Source organism: Pygoscelis adeliae, unplaced genomic scaffold (genome assembly GCF_000699105.1).
Source record: "Pygoscelis adeliae isolate BGI_AS28 unplaced genomic scaffold, ASM69910v1 Scaffold272, whole genome shotgun sequence".
Taxonomy (NCBI): domain Eukaryota; kingdom Metazoa; phylum Chordata; class Aves; order Sphenisciformes; family Spheniscidae; genus Pygoscelis; species Pygoscelis adeliae.
Window position 1 is genome coordinate 881849 of NW_008824282.1, and position 14640 is coordinate 896488.

Below are 14640 nucleotides of genomic sequence, written 5' to 3' on the forward strand. Positions count from 1 at the left end.
CTGCAAGGATCCCACTAGCACAGGAAAGGAGAGGCATAGCAACTATCTCGAAAGATATTTATGTGTACCTGTCAGCAGGCAGCAATGTTCCAGCTACACACCTGGAACGTGTCCTCCTACCCTCCAGCAGCAGCACGGTAGTTAACGCCTCGAAATTTGAGGATTTACAGCCCCTCCAAAAGGCTAAAACCTCACTCTTTTAGCTTCTTGCTTCCTTATTGACTGTCTGATCCCTGAGATTTTGCTTTCTAAGGTATTTTGTAGTCTGCAGTCTGGTGGGCTAACTGGATGCATTTTACAAACGTGTGTCCCATCAAATGTAAATGTCCTCCTGCCTACTCAATGTCGTCTTGTTCCTGGCTGCTGAGCAAAGGGCACACAGAGCTCCTCACCTACCCTCCTCCCATTGTCCCGTGCCCCTTTCTCATGCCCCTCTTATTCATTTGCTCTGGGACATAGACAGTCCTTGTCTTTTCAATCCGCCTTGATATATTGGTTCTTCTTGGAATGGACTAAACCTTTTGATTTTTGTCTCGGGCTTCTCTTCCTAATGAAAAAAATATCTACTAAAGAGAGAAGGAAAGTTGGGAGTATCCTCCTGTGGGTTCCTATGGCGCCTTGCGTGCACAAGAACACCACTGCCTTTATTCACACAGCCCATCCTCACATGCCAACTACATTAACCCCTCTGCATTAGAGGAATTGCTAAATACCCAGTGAGAAAAAATCAGAGCTGGCAGGGCGGAACGCTGATCTTCTCTCACCACCCAGCAGAGCACATCCAAGCCCTGCTGCCTGCCTTTGCTCTGGCAACACTCATACACCTGGCTGATCCGACTCACACATGGGGATGGCGTGCCCTTCCTGTTAAAAGATTTGTCCCTCTGGAGAGTGAGTCTTTCTCAGAGCTACGTTCAGGTTGCTTAACCTCCCAGCACTCAGCGATAAGAAATGAATGTGCCAACGTACCAAGAGATGACAGACTTGAGGTGTTACTGATTGCCACCTATGCTGTTTTTTCAGGAAGACTTGTCACCTGAATGTCATAAAGGTAGACCTTGCCCTGCTGTCATTCAGGATTGCTTTCACCATATCAGTAGCTCAAATGAGTACAGGAAAGCTTCCCTGAACCACCTCAGTGCGGGATCTGCCCTGTAGAGGCAACATCTCTTCTGTCCTGGAGCTCTCAAACAAGGAATATGCATTTCTGGCCCTGAAGAATTGTCCTTCCTTTATGCCCCTAAAGAAAACAAAATGTGGCTCCTTCTCCCCAACCCCTGCCACCCTCCTGATCAAGCTCTCCTGTTAAACTGTTTGGCTCACCCAGATTTCAAACACTGAACTCTTAACCCGGTCTATGCTACCGCAGCATGAGGCTACCAGCACAGGTAAACGCCCCGCAGCACTGAGGCTGGAGCAGCCCACTGGCCATCCAGCAAGGACATCGCTCCCAAGAGAAAACAGCTTCCAGCTGCCCACCCAGGACCCTGCTGCTGGCTGCAACTGCATCCTGACACGGGACAGGCTCACCCAAACCTCTGACCTCATGCCTTGTTGAGTTGAGGGTTTTTTTCAGTTAAAAAGGAAACCTTCAGCTGAGTGTTATTTTCACAAGCTACTTAGGGAACATGGCTCATAGAAGGTATTAGCTGCTAGAAAGTCACTTAGCAAAGGTCTTTCATTTGTAAAATATCATTTTGTGCAAAATAAGAACATAGCCTTTCCTTGCCTTCATTCAACCATCTCAGAGCCAAATTTGAGGACCATTTAATACCAGTATCAAAAATCCTATGAATTTACATAAAAACAAGACCTCAGTGGGACAAATTAGCTTTTGGATCATTAGCAATGTAAATGGCATGGAGAGGCATTAAAAACAAAAACAGGTTATGAACTTTGCTGGAAATCATATTTTTCACACTTTAATAGAAGAAAATAAGGCGTATTTCTAGCAAGTACTTCAAAGGGAGAGTGCCTTGCCCATAAATGTCTGAGTGTCTGTTTAGTAAAGTGGAATGTGAATATCTGTGAAACCCAAGTAAAAACATGGGGCTATGGAAAATATACAACATATATATGAAGATCAACTCTAAACTTACATTCCCAAAGAGTTCAGATGTTACTATTTTCAGCTATACCTACAGTTTTATACTATCTCCTCCATGGTTTAAGACAGCTTCAAAAATATGCTTAGGCAGGCCAGAAAAACTAAACAGAAATCCACTGGAAGAGAGAAGAATAATTTCTTTCTTTTCCTGTCTTTTATGACATCTGTTAACTGCAAATAACATAGTATTGCACTGTAGCTTTTGCCTAAGACCCCCAACGCAGAAGACACTAGTCTTTCATATCACTGAGAAAGCATTAACTTCAGAAAAAAAAAAAAAGTGTCTGCTGTATTCACCAAATTTAGCAGTCCAGAGTTCAACACTGCTCTTACGGAAATTGAAGAAACTCTCATTAATTCCAAGGGGTGAAGGGCTGGACGCGAAAATCCTAAATATGTTTTACTAATAGAATTCATCTTATTAATGAGCTGGCATGTGAACCCGTTTTTTCCGGCTGCTGAAAGCAGCTTGTGGTTTGCTTTTATTCTTTCAAACACAATTAGCAAAGCACTCCAGCAGCTGAATAGACCTATTCATTTGAACAAATTATTCCCTGGCAGAGTTTTTTGGGGTTTTTTGTTGTTTTTTTTTTAAATCTCCCCAAAACTCTCTCCCATCCTGGTATAGTCAGAAGAGACACAAAAGCCTGCCTGTCATTAATCTTGCCTGCCTGTGCCTGAAAAAAGACAAGTGGGACGTACACTGCTGAATACATTACATTTTCAGTGTCTCTTTCAGTGACATGGCTGAATTGCTCACTTCTCCCAACCTTTATCTTAGCTAGTGTACAATCCTAATTAAAAGGCTGACGTAAGGAATACACACGGGGAAGAGTCTGGCACGGATGTTATGGATGAGATGATAAACTTTATGAGCACAGCCACCTCCCACGTAGCTTTTGTAGTTAACTGTTGGAGCTCGAACAGTTGCTCCTATGTGTGCCATTTCTCATTTCAGAGGGCTGAAAACATTAAATAAAACAGACTTGCCCTTTCTAATAGGTAGTAGCATCTCGCTGATCTAATTAATCTACGTAGCTTATTCTTTCACTGAGATAACTCTACAGGCAAATTGGGCTCCAGTTCCCTTCTCCTGCTGCTCATTTTCGGTGTGAAAAGGGCTGTGGATAGGATAAAACCCACACATCCACCTCGCGAACAATGCTGTCATGTAGTTAACACAGCAGAAATATTTGTTTAATTAGTTACATTTTCAGCTTTTAAATGAGAAGAAAAAACAAGCCATGGGTGGTCTGTAACCTCAGAAGAGCAAATATCCTGGGCTGTAAAATCATCCCAACTCAGAATACTGGGTTGGACATAAAAAAAGCATTTATTGAATCCTAGGCCTGAGTCAGGAACAGAAGGTGCATTAAGAGCTTCCAAACTGCAGCCTACTGCCAATTCATTAAGTGTTCGGCATTATTTAATAAAAATGGCTTACGCATATACTTTAACTGAAACGCTATTTATTCATAAACATTTTTAACTAGAGTATCTGTTGGGAGTTATTCACACACCAATTCAGAGACAGTTTCAAATTCTTCCTTCAAGTAAATGCATGCAATTCCCATTGCTGTCTGCCTCACCTAGGCTATACGTCTGCAAGCAGAGCTTGTCCTGTATTTTGCAATTAAACCAAGGTTCTCAATTAGTTTATAGAGACCAGGACATGTTGCTGTTAATGTCTTGGTAATGCATAAACATTACAGAAGTGAGAAAATGGCTATAATTTGTGTAATAGCATTAAAGTGATTCTACTGTCCTTATGCCTGAAGCCCAAACTTGAACGGGTATTTGAAAAGATTCCTCTTTTTTTGGCTATTTTGTCAGAGAAGTCAGACGCCAGGTAGGCACGAAATAAAATGGTCAGGCTTTCTACAGAACTACAGGATGTTTCTTGAAAAAATATCATGACACTATTGAATGCTGAAACGAGGGCTGAGCAGATCTGATGCTTCAGCCCACAGTTCTTCGGGTTACATTAACATGACAGTAACTGCTTTCAGACTCTGGAAGTGGTGACCAAGCAAACTAATAATATTTGCTAACAGGCTGCGCTGACCCTCAGGCAGCTGTTGCAATGGGATGTTGCAATGGGACATTGCAGGCAGGGAACATCGTAATTTTTAGCCCCATCCTGTGCAATTACTACCTACCCAAATACTTCTAAGATGCTTTCTCAGAACATCTCTGCCACTCTTATTTTCAATGCTGTTTAGTTAAAAGGTGCTTAAGGAAGCTTCTTCCTTCACGAGAGAGATTCCTGGAGGTGTCAGAGAAATTGCCTTTTCCACACTTTCCTGCTCACTCACAAAGCGCAGGCTCTTCTACTTTCCCCCTTGCCACAGCATAGCACCCATGCAGAAACAACAGCAATTTCTGACCTGGAAAAGATGTACCCACAACACGTTTTTCTCTTTTCTGTGTGATTTCACAGCTGGAGATGAAGATGGCCAACAATGCTCTTTGACCTGTTACTCCTCCAAGGGCTGTATGTGTTCTCCAGTCTGGCAATTGGACAGCTGCTGCTTTAGGACTTTGCCCTTTCTGTCTCCCTTATCTTTCCTTCTGTCATCTGCTTATTTTCCATTTTTATGATATTCTTTTTTGGTAGATAATAATGCCTTTAGGAATAGTGCTGGCAAGAGGCCAGGACAAAATGGCAGTGCTAACAACTTTTGTTTGAGTTAGGGTCACTGCAAGATAATTTAGACCACAGACCCGGGGCCGCATTTTCCCATGACACTGGAAAAATCCACACAGAGAAGCAGAAAACACTGAATGCTTCAAATCCAAACCTCCCTGAGTTCATCCTCTTGGGACACGGCTTGCAGAAAAGGATGAGGATATTTCAACACCCGTGGATAGGACTTGAGAGGGACTGTACCAGCAACTATCTTTCCCCACAGTTTTTGTTTTTAGGAGCAAAATCCAGCAGAGAAAATCCATCTCTGTCACTTCCCACCCACGCAGCTGAAGGACCTCTCCCTCCCAAGCTTCCCTTGGAGGACACAGCCTTGCTTAGCACACGCCCAGGCCAACATTGCCACTTTCTTCCCATACTGTCAAAAGAAGCACCGTTAATGAGGTGCCCACAACCCACATATCTCTCAGAGATGAAGGAACTGGCCCTCGGTTTGGCTTTTTATTTTTCCCCATTAGCTTTTAAAATGGATATTTTTCTTAAGCCTGAAGGCAGCCCCAAAATGTTTCTCCTCTGAACACGGTAGCAGAACAATCAGTTAAGGGAATATGAAGCATCTCCTTCCCGCTGTCCAAAGTGGGGAAATGTAAAATTCATCATAAATGATGAAAAGCAAACCAGATAGTCAAAATTCACACACTGTTAACGAAGTAACACAGCTAATGTTTTGCTATGCTCAACCCAAGGCTACCCCTCTTAAAGAAGTTTTATTTTCCCACTGGGTTAGGAGGCTGTGAGAAAGGCAGGTAGGGGAGGCTCTGCTCAGATCTATATAAGTTAAGCATCTATGTAATACCAGGACACTCTGCATTTGAAACCAAACCTCCTTCGCCCATAGCCAAGATCTGTAGCTCCTACACAGGGGGCCCCAGATCCCTATGGCCTCCACCACAAGCTTGCCGTGAGTTCAAGGATTGACATTTCAGATGGCAAGAAGCTGTGGTAGGTGTAGATACATCACAAGTCCTCCTTCTGCCCCAACAGGAAGAGATTGGGAAGGATGCAGAAAGCCAGGTGGCAAAGGAAGAGCAGGAAGAGGAGTAGGAGACATAGCAGAAGCAGCAGGAGGGGCCCCATGCCACCGCCTGGCCCTAGCAAAGGCTGACATTTTTGGGTGAGGGAGCGCTTGGAGCAAGATGAAAAGCTCTGGATCACAGGTGGGAATGGGACATAGGGAGAGGCAGCCCTCAGAGCCAGGCAGAAGAAGGACAAGGACGAGGCGGTAGGGAGCCAGGCACCTGTGCAGCTGCCCTGGGACAGCCAGGAGCACTGCCAGCATGGACGTCTGATTGCACAAGCAACCATGGAGTGAGGAAAGAGAAAAGAGGACTTCTGGCAGTGGGTACGCAGCTGTGCAAGGAGTCTCCCCAACAAACACATTAGCCTGCAAAATCCACCCCGTGCCGGCACAGGGGAATTTGCTATCTCATGGATCCAATTCTGCTTGACCGTAACAGGGCTTGCATCTATCCAGCCTCTGTCAACACTGAATTTGCACAGGGTTTGCAGCGGGTCCCCATCCTAAAGAATGGCAAAGCATCCCCTTGCCCGCCTCCAAACTGCGCACAGACAGCATACTGAGCTCTCGGCAGTTTAACACTTTTCTCATCTGGGGAAATGTCATGCTGCCCACACTAGAAAAGCCACAAAACTGGGGATGACTGGATCTTTAATACTCAAAATCACATTTCTCACCAAACATCTTGCTAAGTGACATCTGCAAAAGGGCACACAGAGGGAAAAGGGAGGAACAGCACAAATTACAGTCCCATGCCTTGTTCAAAACTCATTTAGCAGGTTCTTCAGAGAGCAGCACCTTGAACTCGGCAGTTGGGGTTTCTCTACTAACCCGAGGCAAAGAACACCAACAAAAGACTATTTCTGCCTGCCTAGACTTTGAAAGTTTCATGGGAAAAATACAAGCCACCGATATGATTCAACATTACCTTTTAAATAAAATAATTAAATAAAATATATACAACTTCTAAGAAGCACAGGTTTTCTGGAGACAGCTGAGGTTATGCAATAAACAGCAGGAAAGGTCATTTATTAACACAGCCTTCAAGTTCATCTGCTTGTGCTTTGAACTAAGACAATGCCTCCATGTGGGGGACACACAATGTTTAAAGCAAAAAGTTGAGGTAGGTGCCTAAGTGGGAGCTGGCAAATGAGGGGTTTGAGTTGCTTTCTTGAGTTTTGGGCACAAACTCCCACAAACCTTCCTTCAGGAGTTAAAGCAGGTGCTCTGGATGCACCAGTTCTTTTCCTTTCACCCAAGATAACAGCTTTCAAGCAAATTTATCCTTGCTGCAGCATCTTAATTTCATAGAGTGCACTTCACAGCAACATTTGAATTTACTTGAAAAACAACATAATATACTGCCTTAGTCTAGGAAGCCAAAATGTCTTCTGTCTCTACGGGTTCATTATTCCTCTATTTGTAGGCATGTATGATAGCGAGAGAAGTTTTGTCTCATGCTCTTAAATGCAAGAGATTTACGTTTTTCTTGATAGTCACTTTTCCTATGGAATTCTTTGTATTACAGCTCTTGTTTCCTACAGCTAAAGACTGACGAAACTCTCTTCAAGCCTCTTCTCTTTCTAAGCATATTTGAAAAGTTTACTCCCGTCATGGGGAACGCTGACTGTCTGGGAAGTACTTCTATCAGCACACAGAAATCCCTATAGGTATGTGCTATACATTCTTGCTTTCACAGAACACTTTTCTATGAAAATCCCTAATGAACTAGCTTTGCAGTAGCTCAAAAGCAATTTTCAGAGACATCTTCCTCCTACATTTTGAGAGACTGAAAAAATACATACTTTCCCACATCCATCTCTGGGGGACAGTGGCAGTCCCCTAGGTTTAAAACAACTCGCAAGGACTACAGTGATATTTTAGACCGTTTAAAACAAACAACAGCAACAACCTAAATATGCTTAGTTGGGGAATAATTCCACTTTTCTCATTTGCATCAAGAAAAACTTCATCATATGCAATACAGAGAGGGTAACTTTCTGAGATCTGATTCTACCAAAAAAAGTATTGGGAGAGAACAAAGACAAAGAATATAATTCTTTGCCTGTAAAAAAAAAAGTGATTGGTGGAAGAGGGAGAGAGACCTGGCAATCTGCTTTTCCCCAACCTTCCTGCCGATGAACAAGGGGACAAGCACAGGACAACTGGTCATGGATGGTGGTGCACAAACCTAGTGCACCTCGACCAAGTCTATTCTTGCTGCTACTTGCATTATCCACAAAAAAAAAAAAATTATATAGGCAACAGTGGGCTTTTGCAACTGAACCAAGGTGATTCTGTCCTGAGAAGGGCTCACTGATACTTTTGCTTTAATTAGGAGCAGGTTTTTGAAAATGCTAAGACCTGAAGCCTGTCATCAAGTACTTACATAGTCATCCTCGTGCAGACCTTGCTTCTGAACAGAACTTTTCACCTCCAGGGAAAACTTCTCAAACTCAGGCTTCACGGTCCTCAGCAGAGTGACGGTTTGGAGGTACGAGTATGCCTTCTTGGCTTCAAGGTCATGTTTGTCTCCTCTTCTCCAAGAGCCATTTCCTAAAGGGAAAACAAGCATATTTCCAACTCCAAATTAGGCATCATTACAGGATTGCCTTCCTTTTTCCACCCAGAAGTCCCCTCTCCTGCACCTTGGGGAGATGGCAGAGGACAAATGAGAACTGAACCTGCTCCAAGACGTGCAGGAAACCAGGCAGGAATGGCTGGTGGGAAGTAAATGTGCAAACAGAAAGACAACTTTACTCCCATGCTGTGCTTGCTTATTTTTAAAGGGTGGGATGAAGCCTAAGCATGAGAAGACATCTCGGAGCAAAAAACATGTGCCAAATCTTGAACGCAGAGATATTAAAGATAGAATTAGTGAGGGAGTATCCGACCACAAAGTTTTTGTTACACATCACCCCACCAGCAACACTCTTGGGACAGTCAGAAAGGCACCAGTAAAGTCAACACTACGATCATCACCCCAAATAGGAGGCAGATGGTGCAGCTACTTCTCCCACAGCTCTCCCACCGCAGTCAAGGAGAAAACCATGTGTGCAGTGGCTGCCAGACCAGCCCTGCTCTTAGTGGAAAAGAAACACTTAGAAATAAAATGGGATCCTGCACTTATGCTGTATTTACAGGTGTTTTGTGTCACAGCAGGGGAACAATTTAACCCAGACCACCAATAAAGTAATCAGATTTTTAAAAAGCAGGATAGCTGACTGGTTGTTAATTAGCAGAGAAGTCCTCCTGCCTAACAGGGCCTGACCTTAGCACATCCTGAGACCCTGATCCAAAGCTTCACAAGATCAGTGGAAAGGTTCACGTTGCCCTGGACCAGGTTTTGTGCTATTCTACGTAACTGATAAATAAAAGAGGCCTAGAGGGAACAGTGGTAGCCCTAAGCAGTGTGCCTTTAAATGCTTACAAATAATTAAAAGCTAGACAGTCATTTTATTTTTCGAGCAACAGCAACAAATCCCATCATGGCTAAATGAGCCAAGACGAAGACTAACACTAAGCTCCCAAGGGTGACCTGGAGGCACGTGAGACCCTGAGATGAGAGAGGATGTGGCTGCTCTGCTTGGATCAAGGACTATCGTGCCGTTCGGACCAAGAGAAGCAAGTGGTTTGGGAGTGGAGATGCTAACAGAGATGGAGTCCGGGCACCAAACCCATGGTGCTCCTTGCATGGCACTACCAGCTGCATCACATGCCTGCAAGAGCAAATTCATGGACAGACCACTCCAGTCCCCCCAAAGCACGTGAATACAAAGCCTGTGTTTTGTCCCCTCAGTATCCTGGCATCGTTGCTGGGACTTTTTTTTTTTTTTTCTTCTTTTTTTTGACAATAAATGTAACTGGAGAACTGCTCTCTTTCCTCAGAGAGCACAGGGGAAGGAACAAAGGACCTGCACTTCTCCGGAGGACAAGTCTTTCCTCGTGCTGCTTTTGGCAGCTCCCGTCACTCCTAGCACAGGGCAGGAGGCACAGGACCACCTTTTACCTCTCTTTTCCACCTCAGGAAAGTCTTACTTATCACAGCTCAGCTCCAGCTAGGACTGCAATCTTTATAAACATCATGAACCTTGCTAATTCTTAATTTTTTTTTCCTTTTTTTCTTTTGGCAGTTATTTCATTCCGTTATGAATAAGCTCTAGATATGTCTGCCTTGGTTTAGGGATTTCTTTCCCAATACAAAGTTTAACCAGTCAAAATTACTTATGCCAGGACCCTATTCATAAGACCTGATGGAAACACTGGAGAGCAGCTAACATCCCACTGTCTGATTTTGCCCTCAGAGGTAGCACTCTCCCCTTCAATGCCTGTACCCTGTCCTTGTTGCTGCTTTTAAAAAGAAAGAAATGCACATGCTGGCATCTATTTCATGCTAGCATATAAGTTAGCATGTCTTGCTCGCTTCTCCACAAGAGGGTACAAGCCCTGCTGGAGTCCCGAAGCTGAAAAGCCTCTGCCCCAGCTGGGTACCTGCATTTCAGAGGTGAAGTATACAAGAAGTACGGCAGAGACTACAGCACAGAGGGCATTGCTATAGCTTTGCATTTACTAATGTAGATGGCTAAAAAGAGTGAGATTATATTAAAAAAAACCCAACTGGTAGTGCTGGTAGAATGCAAATAAGTTTCTGTCCTGGACACTATACATATTTATTTTTAAAAATCCTGACACTGGGAGCAGGGAAGGTACACTTGCATAACAGCGTTCCTAGAATAATTTACATATTTAAATTCCTTCATGGATTATTTTGTGGGAGGTCATCTTGCCACAGTACTTATGTGCAATTATTGCAGTCTTGGCGTTTAATACGTCTGCTCTTCTGAAAAATTAAAAATATTCAGAACAGAGGGCAACAACAAACTGCAACATGGTCATCTGAACTTAAAGGCAAAGTGCCAATTTGCCAAGCACACCCACTCTTAGAATTTGTACCTTTTATAAGGTACAAAATCTAGTATCTCCAAGCACTGGGAACAAGGAATTTGGGGGCAATGTCTCTACATTTCTCTTTTATGCTTGCTTTCCACATGTGATGACCATCTGCACAAAAGTCAACTTCTGATGCACAGTCATTTCACTCTTCATGGGAAACACATCCACAAAGAAACAGAAAAATTGGTTTATAAGAGTTATTACTTAGAAATGTCAGGAAATGCCACATTCTAACCACACTACATCAGAAGACAGACAGTTTTCATTAATCCCCTGGAAAAGCTACAAGAAGACTCGACTACCTGTGATGCAAAGGAGGATGGTGCTGAGACTCCCACAAGACCACAGGGCAAACGGGTATTGCCTCCATCTTTGTGCTGCATGGGGGTCCCACACCAGGATGGCACAGCACTGCCCTGTACATGGCTGAACAAAGTGCCATCTACTGGGGACTGCATCACTGGGGACATCCACCCTACATCAGCTGTGATGCCAGGGTCCTTCCTGAGGCAGGGTCCTGAGCCTGGGGATTGCAACACAGCCTCCTGCAGCCACCGCTATCTCCTAGCAAATACCATCCTGGAAAGCAAAACCATTACAAAATGCAGCCACCCACCTCCTGCAGCCACTGCTTTTACATGAGCATCCCCTGCTCAAGGAGAACTTTGGGTGTCATCTGTACGAGCCAGCTTCAGCACCTCCCAGGTAGTCACCCTGCGCTCATTTCAGCCAAGCCAAGGAAACCATCAGTTGTAGGGGATCATTCATCTGAGCCGTTTCGGACATATAAGGATGAGGTGAATCACTGTCCAGGGGTGCCTACTTCTCTCCTGTGACTCCAAAGGGAGCCCAGCTCACATGCAGACCTGTACCCACGGCCAGATGAAATCACTTGTGACTCACCTCTATTCTGTGAGATGAAAAGCAGCAGTAGCGCAGGGGTAACAAGCCGCCACCAGCAGCCAGAGGGGTTATTTCATCAGTGGTTTCTATTAAATCCAACCCTGTGAAGCTCCCATGGTCTACAGAAGGGCTGAAACTTCAGTGTTTCGTGATTGCTGACATGAGTAGACCTTCAGCTTTTTGCCCTGGTCCTGATTAAGGCAGCAATGCCAAATGGTTTTGCTTATGCCACAAGGGATGAAGTCACTCCAAATTTAACTCAACAAAAAGAAAACCTTGATTCAAACCATTGCCTTTGATCTTGTTCTGCAACTTTATCTTTTAGTTATTTAAGTGATTTCCTTATTACCTGGCAGTTCTTGGCACTTCTTCAGCTAACCTTGAAGATACATGTAGCAGTATCTGTACTCTTGTACATACCTACATCTTCAAATTTAAACAGCTACATATGTTCATTATAGAGCTTTTCAACAAATAGCACTGCTTGTTGTAAAAATAATCTCAGAGAGAGTAGATGGATAACAAAAAGTTTATGCAGAAGAATTTAACTTACAATTAACTGATTTATTAAACAAAATACATCATCCTTTTGTGAATTCAGTTGTTCCTGTTCATCAGCTTTTTGAGGCTTGAAAGAAAAAAAAACAAGTCTTCCTTCTTTCTTAACTCCCACTTGATTTTCAGTTTGAAATGAATTTGTTATTGCAGTGGATTAGTTAAGGCAGCCCGCAGGGGGGAAATTATTTTCTCTGCACCTGCAGAAGAGGCTGCTCCTTTCAAAAGCCACGTTGACACTTCAACAAAACCTAGTTCCCAGGCAGGAACTTGCCTCAGCTTCAGCCATCTGACATTGTTTAAAACTCAGCAACCATGTTGCTCCAGTATTACCTTGAATTTAACTGAGATAGCTGTAGCAGCTGAGAGCAGGTTTAGTCCCTGCTATGCACTGCCATATTATCAAATGTAACTGAATGTAGGTGTATTTCAAAAAGCAAATGTATTTAATTTACATTTTAAAGTCCTGTTTTGACAAATCTGATCCTTTTTACTAGGGGTGGAATCAGCAACTTCTATCCACCCTATTCTAGTACGTTTGAACTGTCCGTGTCCCACCCAGTGCTTTCCCTTCAACACAACACTGCTGAATGTTTTTGCAGATGCAGATTCTGATCAAAAGCTGAAACAAATTAGACATGCGGGTCCCCCAGCACAGACATGACTTCTGGAGACGTAGGCCCTGCAGCTGCCCACGGCCCCGGCCATTGCTAGTGTCTTCTCCCAGCCATCTGCACAGACCGCAGGCCACTGGGCAGCCAGGAATATGCCTGCCTTGAGATTTGGCAGTCACAAGGCTGGGGATGGTGCAAGCCACCTAGAGCTGAGCACACACACTGCATCATGGGGTACCCACACCCGGCTGCTATAACCAACGTCTCTGTCTGGTGCTGCTTCCCCTACAAGTAACTAAATAAGTAATGCTTACAGTGTATTTGGCATCTTGTGATCCACTCAGTGGCAACTATAGCCACAAGGTCCTTTCCTACAATACCATAGCCCAAGTGGAAGGTAACTGCAATGACAGGGAGAAACAGTAGTGTATTCTGGGACTCAGTGCAGCATATTTTGAGGCTAAAAAATCTAAAAATATTACCAGGCTTACAGAAGACTTTGCAACATACTTGGGCAGGAAAAACATTACCATATGATGAGCTGTTGAAGAGTTCAATATTGAAGAAAGCGTAGTCCCCGTTGGTCATTCCTTGCCGATAAGCAGCCAGCATGATGTTCCTGATTGTGTCACCGCTGGCACACATGATTACAACTGGTGGAAGAAAATGAAAAACACAGATAAGAAGCAGTTCAAGAACTTCAGGGAACAGCCTGTTAAGCATGAATGCTGCCAGAGACAGTGACCCCAGCTGTCCTCCCAGTGTTGCAACAAACATGACAACGCAGACAGCAACAAAGCTGATTTCCCAAACAGCTGACAGAAGACAGGTACCAAACACAGAGAGGCTTCCTACTCCTTTGCCTCCTCTGAAAACAATTAAAGAGAGCCTCTGTGTGATCTTAAGTTTTTTTACCCCTGCAATGTGTGGTAAGTTCTGGCTTGAAATTTCTTCAACTGCGTATATTCACACAGAGTCAACTGCAACCATAAAGCTCTGTTGTTACTTCTAAGTGGACGTAAGACAATCTGAAGTTGAAGAATTAAGGTAATACAATGACATTACCATTTTAATTTCCATTCCATTGAACAGTTTGGTGTAGATTCATCTTGCCTGCACCTCAGCTGTCTAAAATTTAGGTATCTGGTCTAGAATTTGTTGCCTCTTTGCAATTAACAGAGAGCAGCATCTCTGCAGCTGTCTAAGGACAGTGGTATGAATCTTTCCAGGGCATGACTTTCTCTCCAGAGCCTATACAATAAGCCTATGCAACGACGTTTGATGGGATGCTTAATGTTCAGAAATGGGAAAAGCAAGTGTCACTTTCTGAGCATGAAGATTAAAGGTGGTTACAAGATTAAATGCTACAGAGCCTCATTTATCACAGACCAAGAGCTAAGCAGGGACTTTGCTGCTACAGCAGGACCTACAAGCCCACAGGTGTGCTCTGTGCGGGCACCATGATCCACGCTGCAACAACTGTGCTTGAGAGGTCTCTTCCCCAACCTGCTGGGCAGAGGGAACTACTCCCCTTGCCACCCCTTCCCTCTGCAAAGGAAAAGCAGGAACTCAGGCACAGTCTTCAGCAATGGGGAGACACCTCCAACACTGAGCACATTATACCACAGACTTTTATATAGGTTCACAAGACTATGGGTATGAAGCTACTGACTTCAGAGGGAGCAGCAAAGTATTGTACCAGTGTGTGCTTCGGGGCTATATTCTACAGCAAAGTCATAAGAGATCCAAAACCAACTGTACGCACGTTTCCAAGAACACTGTC

The 14640-nt window shown here is 43.9% G+C and overlaps 1 protein-coding gene across 1 annotated transcript in view; it reads right to left on the bottom strand.

Moving 5' to 3' along the window:
* NPR3 (natriuretic peptide receptor 3) overlaps positions 1-13505 on the bottom strand; it is a 35682-nt gene extending 22177 nt beyond the window's left edge. The window contains exons 1-2 of the mRNA XM_009318437.1: positions 13388-13505; positions 8222-8388 (exon numbers count right to left, since the gene is read on the bottom strand). Of these exons, the coding sequence (XP_009316712.1) occupies positions 8222-8388; positions 13388-13502 (282 nt within the window). The 5' untranslated portion in view covers positions 13503-13505. The remainder of the gene's footprint in view (positions 1-8221; positions 8389-13387) is intronic.
* Between the last annotated feature and the right edge of the window lie 1135 nt (positions 13506-14640).